Source organism: Lutjanus erythropterus, chromosome 5 (assembly GCF_056507025.1).
Source record: "Lutjanus erythropterus isolate fLutEry1 chromosome 5, fLutEry1.hap2, whole genome shotgun sequence".
NCBI classification, from domain to species: domain Eukaryota; kingdom Metazoa; phylum Chordata; class Actinopteri; order Lutjaniformes; family Lutjanidae; genus Lutjanus; species Lutjanus erythropterus.
In genome coordinates this window covers 11129655-11148342 of record NC_139321.1, presented here as the reverse complement: position 1 = coordinate 11148342, position 18688 = coordinate 11129655, and the positions used below count along the sequence as shown (strand labels likewise).

The window sequence follows — 18688 nt, the reverse complement described above, 5'->3', positions numbered from 1 at the left end:
AAATGGCTTCCTTACATAAACTAAAGCTGCACCAAAGGACTCATTACAATGCTTTTCCATTATGTAAGAATTTAAGATAAACACTAATAAATTCAGCTCATAATCAAACACTAACAGACCCTCGAGTTGTACTAATATTTTAACAAAAGTGCAGAACTTTGAATGCACTGGTCTGCAGGTGATTTTGCCTCAATGAACTGGACTTGTGAAAAAGACAATTGTGTATTGTGTACTTAGTATTGACGCCGCGTTGAATTTATCTAAAACGAGACAAGAAAATATGGTACTTAACTGTACATTATTTTAACTTGAACTGTTTGTCATCCTCTCAAGTTGTTGCTGATAAAAATATTTTTTGAACTAATGTTTCATTTGTTAGTCTTTATCCAATGCACTGTTTTGAAGAAACACAATTAAACATGTTAGACAAACCCCTGCACCATGTTGTAACTTCATTTGATAAACTGTTGACAAATTACTCTGCTGATCATGCAGTTAAGAGCACAATTATACTGGTGGACTTTTGTACAAGTGTATTTGCTAAGTGTGAACTGATTAAATTGATTTTATGGCCACTTGGGGGCAGCAAAACAACCTGTTAACACAATTATCTACTTGTACAATGCAGTGTTTCGTATCCGTCTGCACGTCTGTTTACTTTCATCAACCCCACAGTAACATTATGTCACCTCCTGACATCCACTATGGGCTGCCAAAGTTTGACAGGGTCATGAGGTCTTCTTGATTTTAAAGGGAAAACTTGCCATTTTTCATGAGGATGTCCCATTTTTGTGAAGACAAATCAATCAATTTATCTTTAAAAATGTGAAGTACACTTTAAGATATAAACTTAAAAAATATCTCACAGGATAAAGACAGGGTGCAGACCTGAACATAAACTATATTCACAGAGCCTTCACACTCTGATAAACAGCCTCATTCTGCATCAGAACAGCAGAAAATAAAAGAAGAAGAAGAAGAAAAAACTAAATTTATCAAAAAAAGAGGCCTATTAAGCATGTATAATTAAAATGAAATAAAAAAAAAAAACTAAAACTAAAAACAAAACAAAAACATAATGCATCTGTATTATAGAATTGGAGAAAATGTTCCTAAAATATCAGGAAAAACATCTCTGATGCAATATTCACTGGAAAATATATGCTCAAAATTCATTAAAAACTCTCATTTTAAACTTCCGGCAGTGACTGTGTTCTTTATTTTGGTTAATTGTAAAGTTAAACAGTTGTTATGTCTGCTTAGTGTTATGCATTGAATATAATATGAAACATGCTTAAATATGTCACTTAGTCAGGGGCTGACAGTTTACTCAGAGACAGATCAAGGGAAAAAGGTCAGGAAACACTGATTTAATATAGCAAGTACACTTTAAAAAGTCATTAAGAAATAAATAGCATTAATATGAATTTGTGACAAGATGGCTGCCAGTCCTTAAAAAGAATTAGAACTGTCGTGTTCACTCTGACAGTGACATCACGTCAGGGTCAGTGACATCACGACGGAACCTTTTTCAAATAGAATTCCGAGAATTCTGGGCCTCCTTCCCAAACCAACCTTTGACGAGGTAAGACATGATTTTCTTTGCTCGTGTGTTTTGGTTTTATTGAAATGTATTCTGCTCAGAAAGGAGTAAATGTATTTTCTTTGCATCATTATGTGAAGTAAATACATTTTTCTGAGTTACTTTCCAAATAACATTGCAGCAAAATGTACATCTTTTGTCTGTGATCAGAGAAATGCAACTGCACTTTTTGTCTCACACAACTTAAAAAAACTAAACTGGTTTTACTTGCTGTCTAAAATGCATGTCTAAAATGAAAAGTTTATTATCAGCGTTATTTGTTGCATTAATAGTCCAAGTTGCAAAAGTAATATGTTAATAAACAGAATGATTTTAAATGTCCACTAATGTCAGTTACATTTGTACATTATTAATACTTGATTTCAGTTTAAAACCAGTTAGTCTTTAGATTAAACCTGTTGGTCTTTAGATGTTTCAGTGTTTCAGAGTGATATTTTCTGGTTGACCTACTTTTATTCTGAAACTGAATTTGAACTTGTTGATGCACAGCGTACTGAAGAGTCGTTTTAGTTAAAGGTCCAGTGTCTAAGATTTATTTGCAAAACTATGGCAGAAAATTTACATTCTTTATTTCATGTTTATTTGATAGCATTGAGTGATAGCATGAGTTTTGGAGCTTTAAAGTGCTTTTAAAAAGTGGTAAATTTGGTAGCTAGGGTGGCAGATTTTGTTTTTTCTACCAATAAATTGTTTTTTTTATTTCCTTTTCAATAATATAAATTAAGAAATTTGCTTTGACCACAGCCACCATCTACCATGTCTCTGAAATAGATTAATTCACCTAAATAAAACTCTTTCAGAGCTGCCTCAAGACTTTGCTGTTAATTCTTTGGGACTGTGTCATATTAGGATTTGCATTTAAATGAATTTGAAAGGTGTACTTTTGTGAACTTTCTTGGGAAAAAATTGTAGTATGTTTTTTAAAAGTATGTTATCATTAGTGTATTATAACCTGAACATAAGAATAATTTGTAATATGTACAGAGTTTGTGGGTTCTCTTCCATGGAGGCTGCCATGTTGTACCGCCATGTTTCTGCAGTAGCCCTGAACAGAGAAAACAAATACTGGCCTCAGATACTGTCTCATTTTTTACTTGTTTCACAGTCACTGTAGGTTGGAAGAGGAAAGTGAAGCAGGATGTTTGCAAATTGTTTATCAGTGAAATAATCAGTGTGTGTGTGTGTTTGTGTTTGCAGTTCTTCAAAGTCGGTTCGCGAGAAAACTAAGAGCATGAGTTCTGGATTCGATTCCATTGAGAGACCTCGGTCTCCAGGAGACCTCGGCCCTCTTAACATCATGGAGGAGCCTGGAGGAAGGGGTGGCAGACCTTCGTCTCCTGGAGGCCTCGACCTTCTTACCACCAAGGCGCACGAACAAAGGGGTGGCAGACTTTTGTTTTGTGGAGGCTCAAACCATTATACCACCGTGGGAGCGCACTGGCAAGGGGGTGGCAGACCTTTGCCAGAGGATGACATCAGCCCATCTACCACCGTGAGGGCACCAAGGCAAGGGGGTGGCAGACCTTTGCCTTGGGACGATGACACCAGCCCATCTACCACCATGAGGGCACCATGGCGAAGGGGTGGCAGACCTTTGCCATGGGATGGCAACCCGTCTACCATCGCACGGGCACCGGGGCAAAGGGGTGAGAGCCCTTTGCCTCCGGAGGACACCAGCCCGTCCACCACCGCACGGGCATCGAGGCAAAGGGGTGAGAGCCCTTTGCCTCCGGAGGACACCAGCCTGTCCACCACCGCACGGGCACCAGGGCAAAGGGGTGAGAGCCCTTTGTCCTGGGACAACACCAGCCCATCTACCACCACATGGGCACCGAGGCAAAGGGGTGAGAGCCCTTTGCCTCCGGAGGACACCAGCCCGTCCACCACCGCACAGGCACCGAGGCAAAGGGGTGAGAGCCCTTTGCCTCCGGAGGACACCAGCCCGTCCACCACCGCACAGGCACCGAGGCAAAGGGGTGAGAGCCCTTTGCCTCCGGAGGACACCAGCCCATCTACCACCACATGGGCACCGAGGCAAAGGGGTGAGAGCCCTTTGCCTCCGGAGGACACCAGCCCGTCCACCACCACACGGGCACCAGGGCAAAGGGGTGAGAGCCCTTTGTCCTGGGACAACACCAGCCCATCTACCACCACATGGGTACCGAGGCAAAGGGGTGAGAGCCCTTTGCCTCCGGAGGACACCAGCCCATCCACCACCGCACGGGCACCGGGGCAAAGGGGTGAGAGCCCTTTGCCTCCGAAAGACACCAGCCCGTCCACCACCGCACGGGCACCGAGGCAAAGGGGTGAGAGCCCTTTGCCTCCTGAGGACACCAGCAAGTCTACCATCAGCGTGTCTTGCATCACACAGGAGCAGGAAGAGCTGGTTGAGGTGCTTCTTTCTTTTGAGGAGGAGTGGTCGAGGGTAAGGAAGGAGCTGATACAGAGAAGGCAGGAGGATGAGGAGAGACGCAGACGGGAACAGGATGAAAGAACAAGGCTGGCCCGGTCCTTTGTACTGGACTGGGCCAGGAGGAGGCCAAAGACACAGCCATCAGACAGCCAGCAGAGGGACGAGGGTGAAAAAGAGGAAACCCTGAAAGACTGGATGGCCCAAAAGAAAAAACAAATGAGAGAGGAGAAAGAGGCATTCAAGCAGGAGGTGAAGGAGAAAAAAAGACAAGAGAAGGAGCAGAAAGAGGCACAAAAGAGGGAGAAGAAAGAGAGAGAACAACAAGAGAAAGAGGCATACAAGAGGAGAATGAAGGAGCTAAAAAAACAAGAGAAAGAAGAAAAAGAGGCATACAAGAAGGAGAAGAAGGAGAGAGAACGACAAGAAAAAGAGGCATACAAGAGGAGGAAGGAGGAGCTAAAAAGACAAGAGAAAGAAGCAAAGGAGGCATACAAGAGGGAGAAAAAGGAGAGAAAAACACAAGAAAAAGAAGAGAAAATGGCACTCAAAAACGAGAAGAAGGACAGAGAAAAGCAGGCAAAAGAGGCAAAAAAGCAGCAGAGGTCCAAGGCTTCAAAGATCGGCCTGCTGGTTAGACGTGCTTGTTTCTCTTGCTACCACGTCGTGCTGACCAACAGAGTTTCTTTCGAACCCAGCACTGTTGAGACTGAGGCCTCCTGCACACCTGGTAAGAAAGTCAGTTTTTATATTTCCAGTTAAAGCTTCATAGAAGTCTGCATTGTCTTTTTTAATGTGGAGTCTTGAATATTTGGCATGTGTTTTAAATTACCTAATTCATTTACATTAGTTACATTTACAATTCATCAGAAAATTCATAGAGAAAATTGGAAACAGCTGTTGTCAATTTGTTTAGTTGCAATTTTCTTCTAATTTATAACAAAACAAATTATGGTTTTGATTTTGAACATCCTTACAACATTCATCAATTATATTTTGGCTCTTACACCATTTATGTGAATTATTTACCATATATGATGTTCCTTCTACACTATACAGGCGTTAAAAATTTGAATTGTGTGCACAGAGATGCATGAAGCTCAGTGATGGATGTACATTTAAGTGCAAATTTGACCTACTTGCCCTTGTTTAGCAAGTATTCTGTAACAACCTGCTACAAAACAAGAGAATCAAATTGCTGTGGTTTGAGGGGTGCAGGTGTGCAACTGAACGTCAGACTTAACATTTCATACATTTTTAATTTCAGCTGACACAACTAACCAGGAGCAGGACATTGAGCAATGGAGCTGGACGGTTGTGAGGAGACAGTAAACACAGTCAGGAGGAGAGCAGGGATCTGGCACTAAGGGTAGGCCTAAATTTTACCACTCCCAACTATTTACATGCCCGGTAGACTTTCTTTAAAACAAAAAAAAAGAAAAGAAAGAAAGGAGAGCACCCAGTAGAAATAGATTAAATCCTAACTGAGGAAATACAAGGTACAGGAAAAAAAAATTAAGGCTAAAGCCAGCTACTGATCTGGCCAATGATAAGCAAGTGCTGAGAGGCTGGCGGTGGGAAATTAGAAGCCAGCTGTTCATTCAACTAATGCATTAAACCTAGCAACCCACTGGATCAGCTGCTGACTTGACGGGTCTCTAGCTTCCCAGGATGGCAACTAGTACACTGAGGCATGCAACCCGTTGGATCAGTGAATGGCTCAGCTGGTCATTAACTTCTGAGGATGGTCTCTTGCGCGTCAGGACTAGACACCCGCTGAAGCAGCTAACGGCTCAGCTGGTCCTTAGCTTCCGAGGCTAGTTACTGGCATGAGAGCAGGCATCACTTGTTTGCTCTCATGTCTGTGAAGTCTTAGAGCCCTATCTTACGTTGATCTAAAGCGCAAGTGGGAAGTGCACACACATAACCTTTTTCTCTGTGGGTTGGGCCGGACTCGTGTGGTCAGATATAGTGTCTTGTGTGTTTTGTATGTAATAGATCATAATTTAGTTTAGTCGTTGTTTTTCTGGATCATAACAAACACACAGACACAAACACAGCTTCAATATCTACACTTTATTGCCAATAGAAAATATGTTCAAATAACACTTAACTAATCTACATTCCTGTGTGAGGAAGAGAATGACCATGAATGAAGTTGTTTTGTGATTGTGATTGTTACTCCAGTCCGCCGAGCACAAAACAGCAAACGCGCCGGGCCACGCCTTCGTTTTGCCTTCAGGTGTTAAAACCCCTCAGAAGTTAAATACCCGAAACTCCCAACTAGTCAGCAAAACGTTTACAAAAACCCAACCAAGTCCAGTTTCCTAAGATTACTTTTTCTACGAATGCCATGACCTGGGTGACTGCGAATCTTCACAGACATGAGAGCAGGGAAGCGATGCCTGCTCTCATGAATACAAGAGAAGAAGGCAACCATTAGTACCTAATCTGGTTAGCCTCAGCATGTCAGTAACTAGCCTCAGGAGCCAAAGACCAGCCAAGCCAGTAGCTGTTTCAACAGGTGCCAACTCCTGGCTTGTTTGTGACCATCCTCAGAAGACAGTGACCAGCCAAGCCAGTCGCCGGTCTGCGGGTCGTTGGCCCCAGTGTGCCAGTTACCATCCTGGGAAGCTTGTGATCAGTCAAGCCAGTAACTGATCCAGTGGGTTGCTAGGTTTAATGCATTTTGTCTAATGAATAGCTGGCTTCTAATTTCCCACCGCCAGCCTCTCCAGCACCGGGTCAGTCGCTGGCTTCGGCAAAGATATATCCTGTACCAACTCCTCAGTTACCTTGTGCTCTCACTCACAAAGTGTAGTCTGGTAAGGCATAGACTACAAAAAAAAAAAAAAAAAAATGCCCGGGCTTGGGAGTGGTTGCAAGGCACTAGAGACGCCTTGACAGTATGAAGGCCTTCTACCTCAAAGAATTCCAAGATCCCTACCTGCTCTACAAAGGTAGGGGTTGCTGCCACCAATGAGCCCGTGGCTAAAAAACGACTTGGGTGTCTCCACTGTGCTCCACTCCACTATCCCTTCTTCCTGTAAGTTTGTCAGAACCAAAATGTTCTGTTGTCTGCCTAATTTTGAGGAATAATCTTTTTGGTTCGAAGAAGGATAATACTGTATGTTTCACTTTATCTTTCTTCTTTGTCTATTTCAATTTTAAAGGTACCTCCTTGAATTCCTCCCTCACCATATCGATTGCCTCTGAAAAAACAAAAGCTACACCTCCTCTGTAAACGTCTCCTCTGACCTTGATGAGTACGGATCAAGGCTTCCTCTCACACTGGTGTCCAGCAACAGGCACCAATGATATTCTGGCCTACTCCTCCTCTTGTAAGTATTTTAAGAACTCTCTGATGAAATGTTAAGATTTTCTGCATTGTTTTGGTTTGAGAAAAAAAATAAAATAAGGATTGGACTGTATGTTTCACTTTATCTTTTGTCCACTCTAATTCTTAAGGTACCTCATTGAATGCCGTCCTCTGACCATGAAAAATACATCAAGGCCTCCTCTGATACTGGTGTCCAGCAACAGGCACCATTGAGCCTCTGGCTTCCTCCTCCTCTTGTAAGCATCTTAATGTCTCTCTTATGAAATGTTAACAATTTTTGCATCATTTTGAGAAATTATGGTTTTGGTTTGAGAAACATCTTAAGGATTTGGCTGGCTTTCCTCATCATACCCATTTCTGCACAGACACAAGCTACAGCTCCTCCACAAACACCTCAGCTGACCTTCTCTCACACTGGTATCCATCAACAAGCTCCTGTGAGCCTCTGGCCTCCTCCTCCCGCTGTGAGTATCTCAAAGTCTCTCATGATAAATGTTAAAATTTTCTCCATCATTTTGATAAAGTAAGATTTTGGGCTGTATGTCTCACTTTATCTTTTGTCCACTCTAATTTTTAAGGCACCTCCCTCACCAAACCCACTCCTCATCATCTGACACTGGTGTCCAGTGAGCCTTCAGCTTCCTCCTCCTGTAAGTATCTAAACACCTCTCCTGTGAAATGTTAAGATTTTCTGCATTCTGGTTTAAGAGAAATCTCAAGGACTGGACTGTATCTCTCACTTCATCTTTCTTCTTTGTATTCTACCATTTTTTAAGGTACCACCACATTCCTCTCTCACTGTACTCACTGCTGCAAACACAGCAGCTTGTTGCCACAACTGGCAGCTATGAGCTTCTGCCCTCCTCCTCCTCCTGTAAGTATTAAACACCTCTCCTGTGAAATGTTAAAATTTTCAGCATCGTTTTGAGAAATAATGTTTTTGCTTCAAGAAAAACTATAAGGATTGTGCTGTATGTCTCCACAGTTGATGCCACAACAGGCACCAATCATCATCATCATTGCAATCACCGTCTTGCCAAATCTTTGTGCTCCACTCCACTATTCCTCTCGTAAGTATGCCAAAGCCTCACCAGTGAAATGTTAAGATTTTCTGTATCATTTTGAAAAATTATGGTTTTGGTTTGAGAAGTAGCCTGTTTGTCTCACTTTCTCTTTTGTCCACTGTCTTCTTATTAAGGTGCCTCTGCTCAGCTCTCTGATGATCTGCCTCTTTTCTCTCCGAGCAGAACACGGAGAGAACCAATGTAAGTTTAATGTGGACCTTTTATCTCTGAAAGTTGTCTTTGTTTTAGCAGATATGTGTCTGATATATAAATTAATTCAAGTAAGTTGTGCCGCCGCCACTGAAACGATGCGTGTCATTCTACAGGAACAATGCACAGCCTGTTCAGAGAGACAGAAGTATTTGCTCCTGTACTCCCAGACTAAGGAGCAGCTTCTTCCCTCAGGCTGTGACACTGCCTCAGTCATCCTCAGCTCTCTGCCATGAAACATCCAATCATCCAACAACAACGAAACCTCGCTATACAACCCTGTGTTGTATAATTGTAAATAAATCTGCCTTGCCTTTTGTACCTCTTGTGTTGAATTTATTTGTCTTTGATTGTCTGTTTGCACCAGTGGTGGAAAGAGCACTGAAAATCTTTACTCAAGTAGAAGTACTGTTACATTGCTAAAATATTACTCAATTACAAGAAGAAGTACTGGTGTTAGAAAAATACTGAAGCAAAAGTACAAAGTATTTGTTGCAAAAACTACTCAGAGTATTAGTTACGTTTAACTGTTGATGTCATGTCACCTCTCCAGACTAAGGTTGCAAATTTTGTGTGTTATCCTACAAGTGATTAATCATTAATAATTTATATGTCTTAAAACACATTTCCTTTTTTTGGTAATTTTTTTTTCTCATTTTAAGTCCAAGTTAAATTTTCCTTATTCAACAAATGGCTCCACCAGACAAATGAGGTGCAATTACGGCCATGACTATTTATTAAATATCCATCAATAAATTTTAATCAGTTAAATTCTTAACTGCAATTAACTGATTACTGATTAATGATTGATTTGTTACTCCAAATGTGTGCTGCCACAGTATTTTGATTTGGTTTTCATTTGTATGTCCTGGTTTTCCGCTGTTCCGTTTGTGATCAGATCATATTATCGGCCACTAAAATGCAGACGAAAGGTTTGGATATTAATTCAAATTGTACTCAGTACTCAACTATGATTGTAAAAGTAACTAAGTAGATTAAGAGGGCTACTCCAAACTGCCGAAGCAAAGGCGAGCTAGTAGCACGAACGCATACAGAAACAGATCCGGTCTACAGTGAAAATGTGAGCTGAATATGACACGAATGGGGAAGCAGTCAGTCACTGAGATATTCTAACTTTTCAGGGGAATGAGAGTACGCGGTGTTGTGTTATATACAAAATAAATTAACGTGGTGTGAAATCAACTTCAACCAAGTTCTACATGTACTTTTACCCTATGTTCGAGAAAGAATACCATTTTATAAGACTTGTAAATTAAAAGAAAGAAAGAAATCTGTATTCACAAAAATATATTGTTTAAATAATAGCATTCAGTCTATAGTTTGTTCAAAGTCGACGCCAGTTATCTGTTGCCGCACGGCACTAGTCGGGGCTGCGCCGATCGCCATGGCAACACCGGATGTTTACATCAGCGAAGTCGGACGGATGAATGTAGACTGTGACAGAATAAGTTGATATATATTCACTCGACTGAAGAAACGTGACCACATTAAGCACAGACACAGACATAAACATGCAGGCGGAGATGCTGCTACTACTTCTACTGCTACTGCTACTACTAGCTGCTAACGTTAGCCACACTGTGTGTCAGGCTAACATTACTCTTACCTGCAGACACTGTGACCCTCTTCAGTCTGAAAAGGTGAAGCGTGTAAGGTTTGTACTGCACAGTGCGAAGTAGCGCGCATTTCAGCGGCATTTAAAGTACGATCTGGCGATTGTAGACTGTGACTGAAACGGAAAAATAGGGGAAATGAAGACCTGACTTTCACCAACTCACCTGCCGTGAAGGGAGATTATTGATCGGCTGGTTCCGGAGATATTCGGTCTTTTCGGAAACTCACGTGGCGTTTTTCCCACGCCGTCTTTCAGACACCAGCACTTCCTTATTACCTCCATTATAGAGGAAGAGACGTGGGCTGACTACTCGAGAAACGGTCAGTGATTGGTTGTCAGGATGGACAGGTGACAGGGGTGTGGGCTTCCTTAATTAAAATTAATACATTTTCCGGGGACGGTATATATTATTATACATTACTAGAAATATATCTGAATTAGCCAAACTACTAGGTTTTATTGTCTAGATGTAAAGTTGGCCTCTCTTTGAGCTGCTAGCATTACCTGATCTAACACACACTGTATAACCAAATTTTCCACATTAATTAACTATAATAAATAGTGAAAACTTAAAATTAAATTTGTTTTTTGATTGATAGGAAGTTTGCTAAACACAAATTAATTGTTTTTTGTTTTGTTTTTTGTTTTTTGTTTTTTTGTTTTTTTTTAAATGAGTCACCTCTGCCCTGTAAAAAGTTTTGCCAACCTATAATCTTTTGTTGAGATAATTTATCTTTCTTCTTTAGATAAAATTGGAAATTAAAAATTGTTCACAGTGAACTATGAACCTGGTTTGTCGTTTTTGGTTGCTTGAAAATTAAATAGTTTCAACTGAAAATATTAAATTATTAACCATTATTCACTTCAACAATTTTTGAAATGCATTTTATTTTTGTTTGTTTGTTTTTCTGTTTTGTTTCTAAAATTCAAACAAGGTTCAAGTTTATCCAAAGAAGAAGAAGGCAGAAAAGAAGTAAGTTATCTCAACAGGTTAGCTGGTAGTTGCCCTGAAATTTTGAGTTTTCTCAACTTCTTTTTAGTTTGTTAACTTGTTGCAGTGAGAGGGGTGTGAATGACAATTGCCTTTACTGAAAATATTTGTGCTTGCTTAATCATTTTAACTGTAATCAAAGAGTGCATGTGACACTAATTATATTTAAGATCTGATAATTTCCAACTTTTAACTTTATCAACTAGTATTGCAAGTATTGCAAACTTATTTGGGGTTGCAGTGCAGAAACTTTTTTCAAAAAGGGCCACAAATGTGCTTCTATCTGTTTCCATTATTTCTCCACAGATACAGAGATTGTGAAAGCAGCAACTCATGGTTGGTTAGTTTTGACTGATAGGTGTTTACTGCTACACTGTGTGCATAACAGTGAGGGGTATTACCTCCCATGTCACAGACCGCCATTCATTTTATTGCTGACATTCAGTGTCCATACCTGAAACAAGAAACTGTAGTTTTTAATGTAAACATTTACTGCAAACTATGGTCAGTCCTCTAAGGTTTGAAGTTATTGTAGACGTCAAAAGGAGAGAGTACACAGGAGTCCGATATATCTTATGCTGAAACTGGTTTAATGAAACTTGATCAATGAGAATGAAAGAATAATCATTGCACGCTTTGTCCTTACGTTTCCTGCAAATCCAAAACACAGGAAGTATGAATGAACAAGGTCTGAGAGGACAGCTCGGCAGACTTTGCTCCCATTAGCGCAGGGTCAGTGATATCCAATCTCCGATTACAGTTACGTCTGCTCCGTTCAGAGAGACAAGACAAACACATCGCTGACCTCAGCTGCCTCAGCAACACTGTCAGGTTGTCCTCTTGTTTATTTGAGTCTAGAAGAGAGACGGTGTGTCTGTTAAGAGTTACCGCAGGCCTCTCAATGACCTCAAGGCCTTACTACAGTAGCAGTACAGTAACAATAGTTTTCCATATCACAGACACCCGGTCCAAACTCCCGAAGACTTCAAACAGAAACAAAACAGGAGCTTTATCTTTACTGTCGTGTTTTATTAGAGTAAACATGAGCAGGGTCCAAAGATGAGGTGAGGCACTGACTGTGTGTGTCTCAATAACTGATCATGTCTTCATCAGTCACATGAGATGGGACCCGCATTGATTTTTCTGCTGAGCTCCATCACCAGTGCAATCTAGAAGAAAAAGAAAATGAAGGACATAACTCATCTTTAAGCTCGACAAGACAGAGTCTATCAGAATCGATCTGGCTAGTTTTGGCGTAGGCTACCTGAGACCGGAGCTGCAGAGCCCGATCATGTGTGGCTCTATCAAACAACACCTTTGAAAGAAATAAGATGATGCTTTTAGTTTTAGTCAGGTTGTTTTAAAATACATCTAAAAATACTGAAAAAAGACTCCAGGAAAAATAAAAACTCTCTCACACCCAGATGCATCTGTAGGTTCCTCTACTTTTAAAGGGACGATTCACCCAAAAATAAATAATAATAATAAAAAAAAACATATTTTTCCTCTGGCCTGTAGTGCTCTTTATTTATCTAGGCTGCTTTGGTGTGAGTTACAGAGTTTTGGAGGTATCAGCCATAGAGACTTTTGCCTTCTCTCTGAATAAAAGACACTAGTCTTGTGTTGATCCAAGCACCAAAAAAAGCATTTCAAAATTTTAAAACCAGTGGCTGTTGTGAACAGTTTCATGTAGGAACTACTGACTTTCGATTAGAAATAAAGTAGTTTCAGTATGTTCTACTGCAGAAAGAAATTGCTTCTTAAATGAAACTTCTCACAACATAGTCTGTGGATTATTTTGAGCAATCAGGCCATGATTATTGGTCGCTAGATTGTAATTATTTTAATTTATTTAAAATAAATACATTTTCTAAGAGAAAAGTATGTCAGCACAGACAAACAGGGTGTTTGCATTGGGTCATGAGGTTCAGGGGCAGTTGTAACATAGTTGTAGTCATGAGAAAATCTTATATATTAGATCTAGAATGTTACATCTATATTAGCATAGTTTGTTCATGTTCATTTTTAACCTATAACCTAGAGATAAAACTGATATAAGTATAAATTTGCAGGCATATAAACTTTAGACACCAGAGGAAAAATACTGAGTAATTTTCATACCTCAAAATCTTTTTTTTTTCCTGATGAAATGATCCTGCTCCTGAGGGAGATAATGCTAGTAAGCATGTGCAGAGTAAATGCTGTCACTCTAGCTTGTTTCTGATTGGAGGAACTGATTGAATCACAATTTGCCTGCTGTTACAATTGCCCCCGGTCTCCCCTACACTTTTATACACAATAGAAAAAAACACAAAGAATATGTGGTCAGTTCACAATATCCCGTGAAATCATGGGACAAAATAACCAACAGCCCTGATGGGGAGACACAAAAATGTCAACAAGGAAATACAGCACTAAAGTTGAACCATTATATACTTCAAAAGCAGAATAAATCAGGTTAACACAAATTTAACGAAACGAACAATGTAATAAAAACAAATGCGCAGACTAGAATAACAAAGCAGCCGTGGGAGTCAATCTTGCATGTCTATTATGATTTGTACAATCTGTCTTGAACGCCTCAGCGCGGGGTCACGTGACTTCGCCTGTGAGCGCGTGTGTCCGGGAACGTCTCGGGCAGCAGACGGGTTGTAACCCGATCAGCGACCACGGCAGTGACGATAAGGACTCAGCACATCTGGAAAAAGAAACGTAAAGGTACTATAACAGCTGTCACAGCAGGACAGGGACAGGATGTCTGTTTTTCTATCGTATATTATATTATATCAAACAAACTGAAAGTGCGGAAGTGTGAGGGGAGGGACATTTACACTGCTGCCTACATTATGTTCATATATGGGTGTCTCACCAGTTTTTATTTTAAGTTTTTTTCAGTCACTCTTACTTTAGGAAAATTGTACAGTTCATATGCTGTGTGAGAATTACTTTTCTAAATGTAAAATCAGTCTTTCCGAGTGTCTTTGAATGTCTCAGCTTAGATTTTCAAAATGCGTTACAACCAAATCAGTCGTAATGAAAAGGAATTGTTTAAAACGTCAGATTTCTTAGTTTCACATGTTGACACAGTGGGGTTTAAGTTTGGCGAGTGATTAGGTGTGTCAGCTTTGAGAAAAAGATTGATTAGACTCATTAGAGGGCAAAAAAAACAAAACAAAAAAAAAAAAAACCAGGAAGTTTTCCTTGAGTGGAGATTATCTCATCCGGTCTGTGCCCTCGAAGGAGACCGCAGGAGGAGGAGGAGACAAAAAGCCGCTGTCAAGCCGGACAGTTTCCAGCAGACTTCAGAGAACATACAGGAAGAGACACTAACATCCTGTTGGATCACCTGTAGGTTACCTGAAGTTTGCAGACCACGTTCAGCGCGTTGAAATAGAGATCCCAACTCTGTTACATGGAACATTTGTTCTTTTATCTGCCCTGTAAACAACTTTTTGATAGTTTTTTAAATTTTTGATTTTTTTTGATAAGTCATACATTTATACAAATATATATATGTGTGTGTGTATACTTTGTTATCATCAGCCACAGTATATCTTGTTGACAGATTAAAACTGCATTGCACAATATTAGATTAATATATCCAGCATTAAATGTTACAGTTCCACAGAAAAATAGCTTTTTATACAACACGTGGTGTTTGTTGTCAAAATTAAGAGCAAACCGGAGCCTGTCAGCTCATTGATCAGGTGACAGCCAGGCGTTTGCAGTCTGTGGAGAGAAACTGCGGCGCCTGGCTCTAAAAACTGCGGCCGCCTCGATCTCCTGAGGTTATCGTTGCCCACGTGTGCATGACGTCAGGAATCTAACCGCCATGCACCGTGCGGTGATCGCCACTAATCGATTCTGCGCAGGCCTGGCTCATCTCCAACGCACCTATTATCTGCACACTCACCTTCCAACAGCAGCGTCATTTTCAGCCCCAACACGAAATAAATAAATAAATAAAATAAAATGAAATAAAAATTGACCACACTTTCCATCTACTTTACAAATTAACGTGTTAAGATTTTTCTTTTTTGGCAACCCTTTCATTATGAATTTAGAGCTGCAAACATCATTTGATTATTAGTCATGTATTATATTAATTAATCCAAATTGAGGAATGTCATAATTTGTAGGAAAACTGCCGAAGTAAAAGACTGTGAAGATACGTAATTAGAAAGACCTCACACCCAACAGTTATGTAACATCATGACTCTGTCCCTCCAAAAGCTAACGCTAGCCTACCCCACAAGTTGAGATCACTTCTTTCTGGAAAGTCATGATTTTTCTCAGGGATGCACCACATCCTGAAATATATGTATATATATTTTAGTTGGAGATGTTACTGTCGTGCTCTTGATTAAAAACTGGCTCAACTCACCCCGCTCTCCCCTGCTGCCAGTAATTTTCTGAGGGAATGTGTCTCCTGTGATTATGATGCAAGATTTTTTTTTTTCCTTCCAGTTCCATCATGGCTCCCTCTCCCATTGTTCCTGGATTACGAACCACCATGATAGTGATTCTCATCCTGGTTGGATTCCTACTTCTGTTTTTAACGTACTATTGGCCTGGAAGGATTTTACCAAGTCTGTCTTCATCTCATGATCCGCCTCCAAACTGTTATCCTCCCATGGCTCACACAAAGCACCAGTCGAAGCCTTTGCTGCTGCTGTGGTTCTGGCCCGAAAACAAAACGTTTGATTTGCAAGACTGTCAGACACTTTTCAAAATCGACCACTGCAACCTCACAGATGATAGATCTCTGTACTCCAAAGCTCAGGGAGTTCTGCTGTTTCACAGAGCTATCCAGGACGACCTGTCCAACCTCCCCACCTCACCTCGAGCCAGATTCCAGAAGTGGATCTGGTTTAACATGGACCCGCCTACCAACACGCGCCAGATAGAGGGCATTCAAGGCATGTTCAATTTAACCATGAGCTACAGGTCGGACGCAGATATCCACGTTCGATGGAAAGTGACTCGCAGGAAAGACACAGAGAAAGAGTTTGTGCTTCCCAAGAAGGAGCGATTGCTGTGTTGGATTGTGGATAGCGGCGATCTGGACACAAAACCGGGGCAGAGATACGACTTCTACAGAGAGCTTGTAAAACACATCAAGGTGGATGTGTTTAACAGCACTTCTGATGAGTTCTCAAAGGGTGAAACATATTTCCAGACTATCAGCAGTTGCAAATTCTACCTTTCCTTTGAGGATTCAATTCACAGAGATTACATTACAGAAACGTTCAGCGGGCCTCTTGCAGTTGGAACCGTGCCGGTAGTTTTGGGCCCATCGAGACAGAACTACGAGGATTTTGCGCCCGGTAGTTCCTTCATTCATGTAAATGACTTCCCTGATGCTGCAAAACTGGCGGAGTTCCTCCTGAATCTGGAGAAGGATAATCAAGCTTATATGAGATACTTTGATTGGCAGCGATCCTATACCATCAGACGTCATCTAACTGAGAATCATGAGTTTGCACTCGCCATCTGCCAGGCCTGTTATCATGTGGGCCTTCACAGGGTGTACCGAGTCATACCAGATGTATACAAGTGGTTCTTCCTGTGATGATCTGCACTGTAAAGAAAAGTCGAGTAAAGTCATAAATTCGCGGCTTTTATCTAGATGCACCCAGGTGAGAACAGGCACATGGCAGCTATCTGACTATTCACACCCCTCCCACTTAGTTTAATCAATAAAAGGTGACTTATTGGTCGGTGGGTGAGGCACAGCGCTCGTCTGCAGGAGATTAGAGTTTGAGCTCCGGCCCGAGCAACGTGGAAGTCAGTGATAACACTTTGTTTTGTTTTGGTTTTTTTTTTTGTTATGGTAATTTTTGGGGGGGGTTTTTTGCCTTTATTTAGATAGGACAGCTGAAGATATGACAGAAAAGGGGGAGAGAGAGGAGAGGACACACAGCAAATGTGCTGCAGGCAGGAATCAAACCTGCAGCCGCTGCAGAGAACTGATAACCTCAACACATGGTGCGAACGCCCTACCAGTTGAGCTATAGGGACGCCCCAGTGATAACATTCTGTTGACTTATCTTTTTTATTATTTTTATTATTTTTTCAGTTTTCAGTTGCACTTTGGTTGGGGTTAGGCAACAAGTTAGCTTTAGGAAATAAAACTTTTTACTTAGCTTAAGGAAATAAAACTACAGTTATCTTTAGGAAATAAAACTACAGAGTTATCTTTAGTATATAAAACTTCTTGTTTAGTATTAGGAAATAAAACTACTGCGTTAGCCATAAGAAATAAAACTACTGTGTTGGCTTTAGGTCATAAAACTACTGAGTTAGCTTCAGGAAGTAAAACTTCTTGGTTAGCTTTAGGAAATAAAAATGCAAATAGCATCTGTCATTATTTTTTGTGTGAGACTATGCATTGGTTTGAGGTGAAATCCTGCATAATTTGCCTTAAGTTTTAGAAAATTGAAAATTATTAACAGTTCTCTTTAATGACGTTTTTGAAATACAGAAACTCAAAAATCCAAGTGTTTCTAAAGGAAGAAGTAAATTAAATCAAGAAAAGTTGATTGTTGGTCTGTAAAAAATTGGGGGAGGAAAAAAGAAGTTTATTTCAAAACTTCATGAAATTTAGTGAAGACAGTTGCCTTAGATGTTATGAGTTTCTCAACTCGTTTTTTAAAAGGTGTGTTTCTCTGGAGTGATTTATGAGGATCATGCAGGCACATGCTGCTGTGTTGTCTGTAAAAACAAACACACTCCACACAGATACTTTCAGTGTGACATTATGAGGGGGAAAAAACCCACGTATGTTTTCATAACCAAAGCAAAACCGTCCTGAAATTTAAGGATAAAATGAATGTTTTTATACACTGGACAGTCAGCGTCTGTGATGGCCACAGCTGTACCATATCACACTCTCACCTCAGTTATTTGCAAACTGCACAGGTTATTTTCTTTTGCAGCGAAACACACCCAATTGTTTGTTTGGGAATTTGGTTGTTTGCATTTAACCATAGCTTCAGTGAAGTGCACACATTGCCCTTGATGTTTTTTATAAATATGGGGATATATTATTGTATACCACTGTGTTTTTTAAACAAATATTTTAATAACTTTCTATGTTTATGGGTGTTTCCATTGTTTTACAGAAGATGATGATTATATTATCACCTAATTAGTTAATTCATTATTTATGTCTGTTGTTAAGCACAGAGCCACTTATTTAAAAAAAACTCAGGGTGTTTAGGCAGAGGGAGTTCAGGAGAGTCAAACTGACCAAAAAAATATGTTAAATGCAATCTTTTGCTTATAAAAGCAGCAAGCTCTTTCTAATCCAGGATCACAAAGGTGCATTGTTTTTCCCTGTACTTTTTGTGCATGTTTCTTTTCCATTTGTGAAAAGTAATAAAGTGCAGATTAAATGAAAATTTCTCTTGTTCTACATATTTAAATCCCTGA

General features: G+C 40.3%; 2 protein-coding genes and 2 long non-coding RNA genes across 4 annotated transcripts; all 4 read left to right on the top strand.

Moving 5' to 3' along the window:
• Window positions 1–2900: 2900 nt before the first annotated feature.
• LOC146326504 (uncharacterized) lies at window positions 2901–5752 on the top strand. The gene is made up of 2 exons (XM_084719828.1): window positions 2901–4743; window positions 5281–5752. The coding sequence occupies exons 1-2, from the start codon at window positions 2901–2903 to the stop codon at window positions 5343–5345; spliced, it is 1908 nt and encodes a 635-aa protein (XP_084575954.1). The 3' UTR covers window positions 5346–5752.
• Window positions 5753–6979: 1227 nt separating this feature from the next.
• LOC146326503 (uncharacterized) lies at window positions 6980–7954 on the top strand. The gene is made up of 5 exons (XR_014770573.1): window positions 6980–7059; window positions 7187–7354; window positions 7482–7589; window positions 7719–7817; window positions 7932–7954. It is a non-coding gene; the product is annotated as an uncharacterized LOC146326503 (long non-coding RNA).
• Window positions 7953–8948, top strand: LOC146326502 (uncharacterized). Its single transcript, XR_014770572.1, has 5 exons — window positions 7953–8003; window positions 8130–8227; window positions 8339–8423; window positions 8552–8618; window positions 8744–8948. It is a non-coding gene; the product is annotated as an uncharacterized LOC146326502 (long non-coding RNA).
• Window positions 8949–15748: 6800 nt separating this feature from the next.
• LOC146326501 (4-galactosyl-N-acetylglucosaminide 3-alpha-L-fucosyltransferase 9-like) lies at window positions 15749–18544 on the top strand. Its single transcript, XM_084718787.1, has 2 exons — window positions 15749–16847; window positions 17123–18544. Exon 1 carries the CDS (start codon window positions 15768–15770, stop codon window positions 16824–16826), a length of 1059 nt encoding a protein of 352 aa, XP_084574913.1. The 5' UTR covers window positions 15749–15767; the 3' UTR covers window positions 16827–16847; window positions 17123–18544.
• The last annotated feature ends 144 nt before the right edge of the window (window positions 18545–18688 follow it).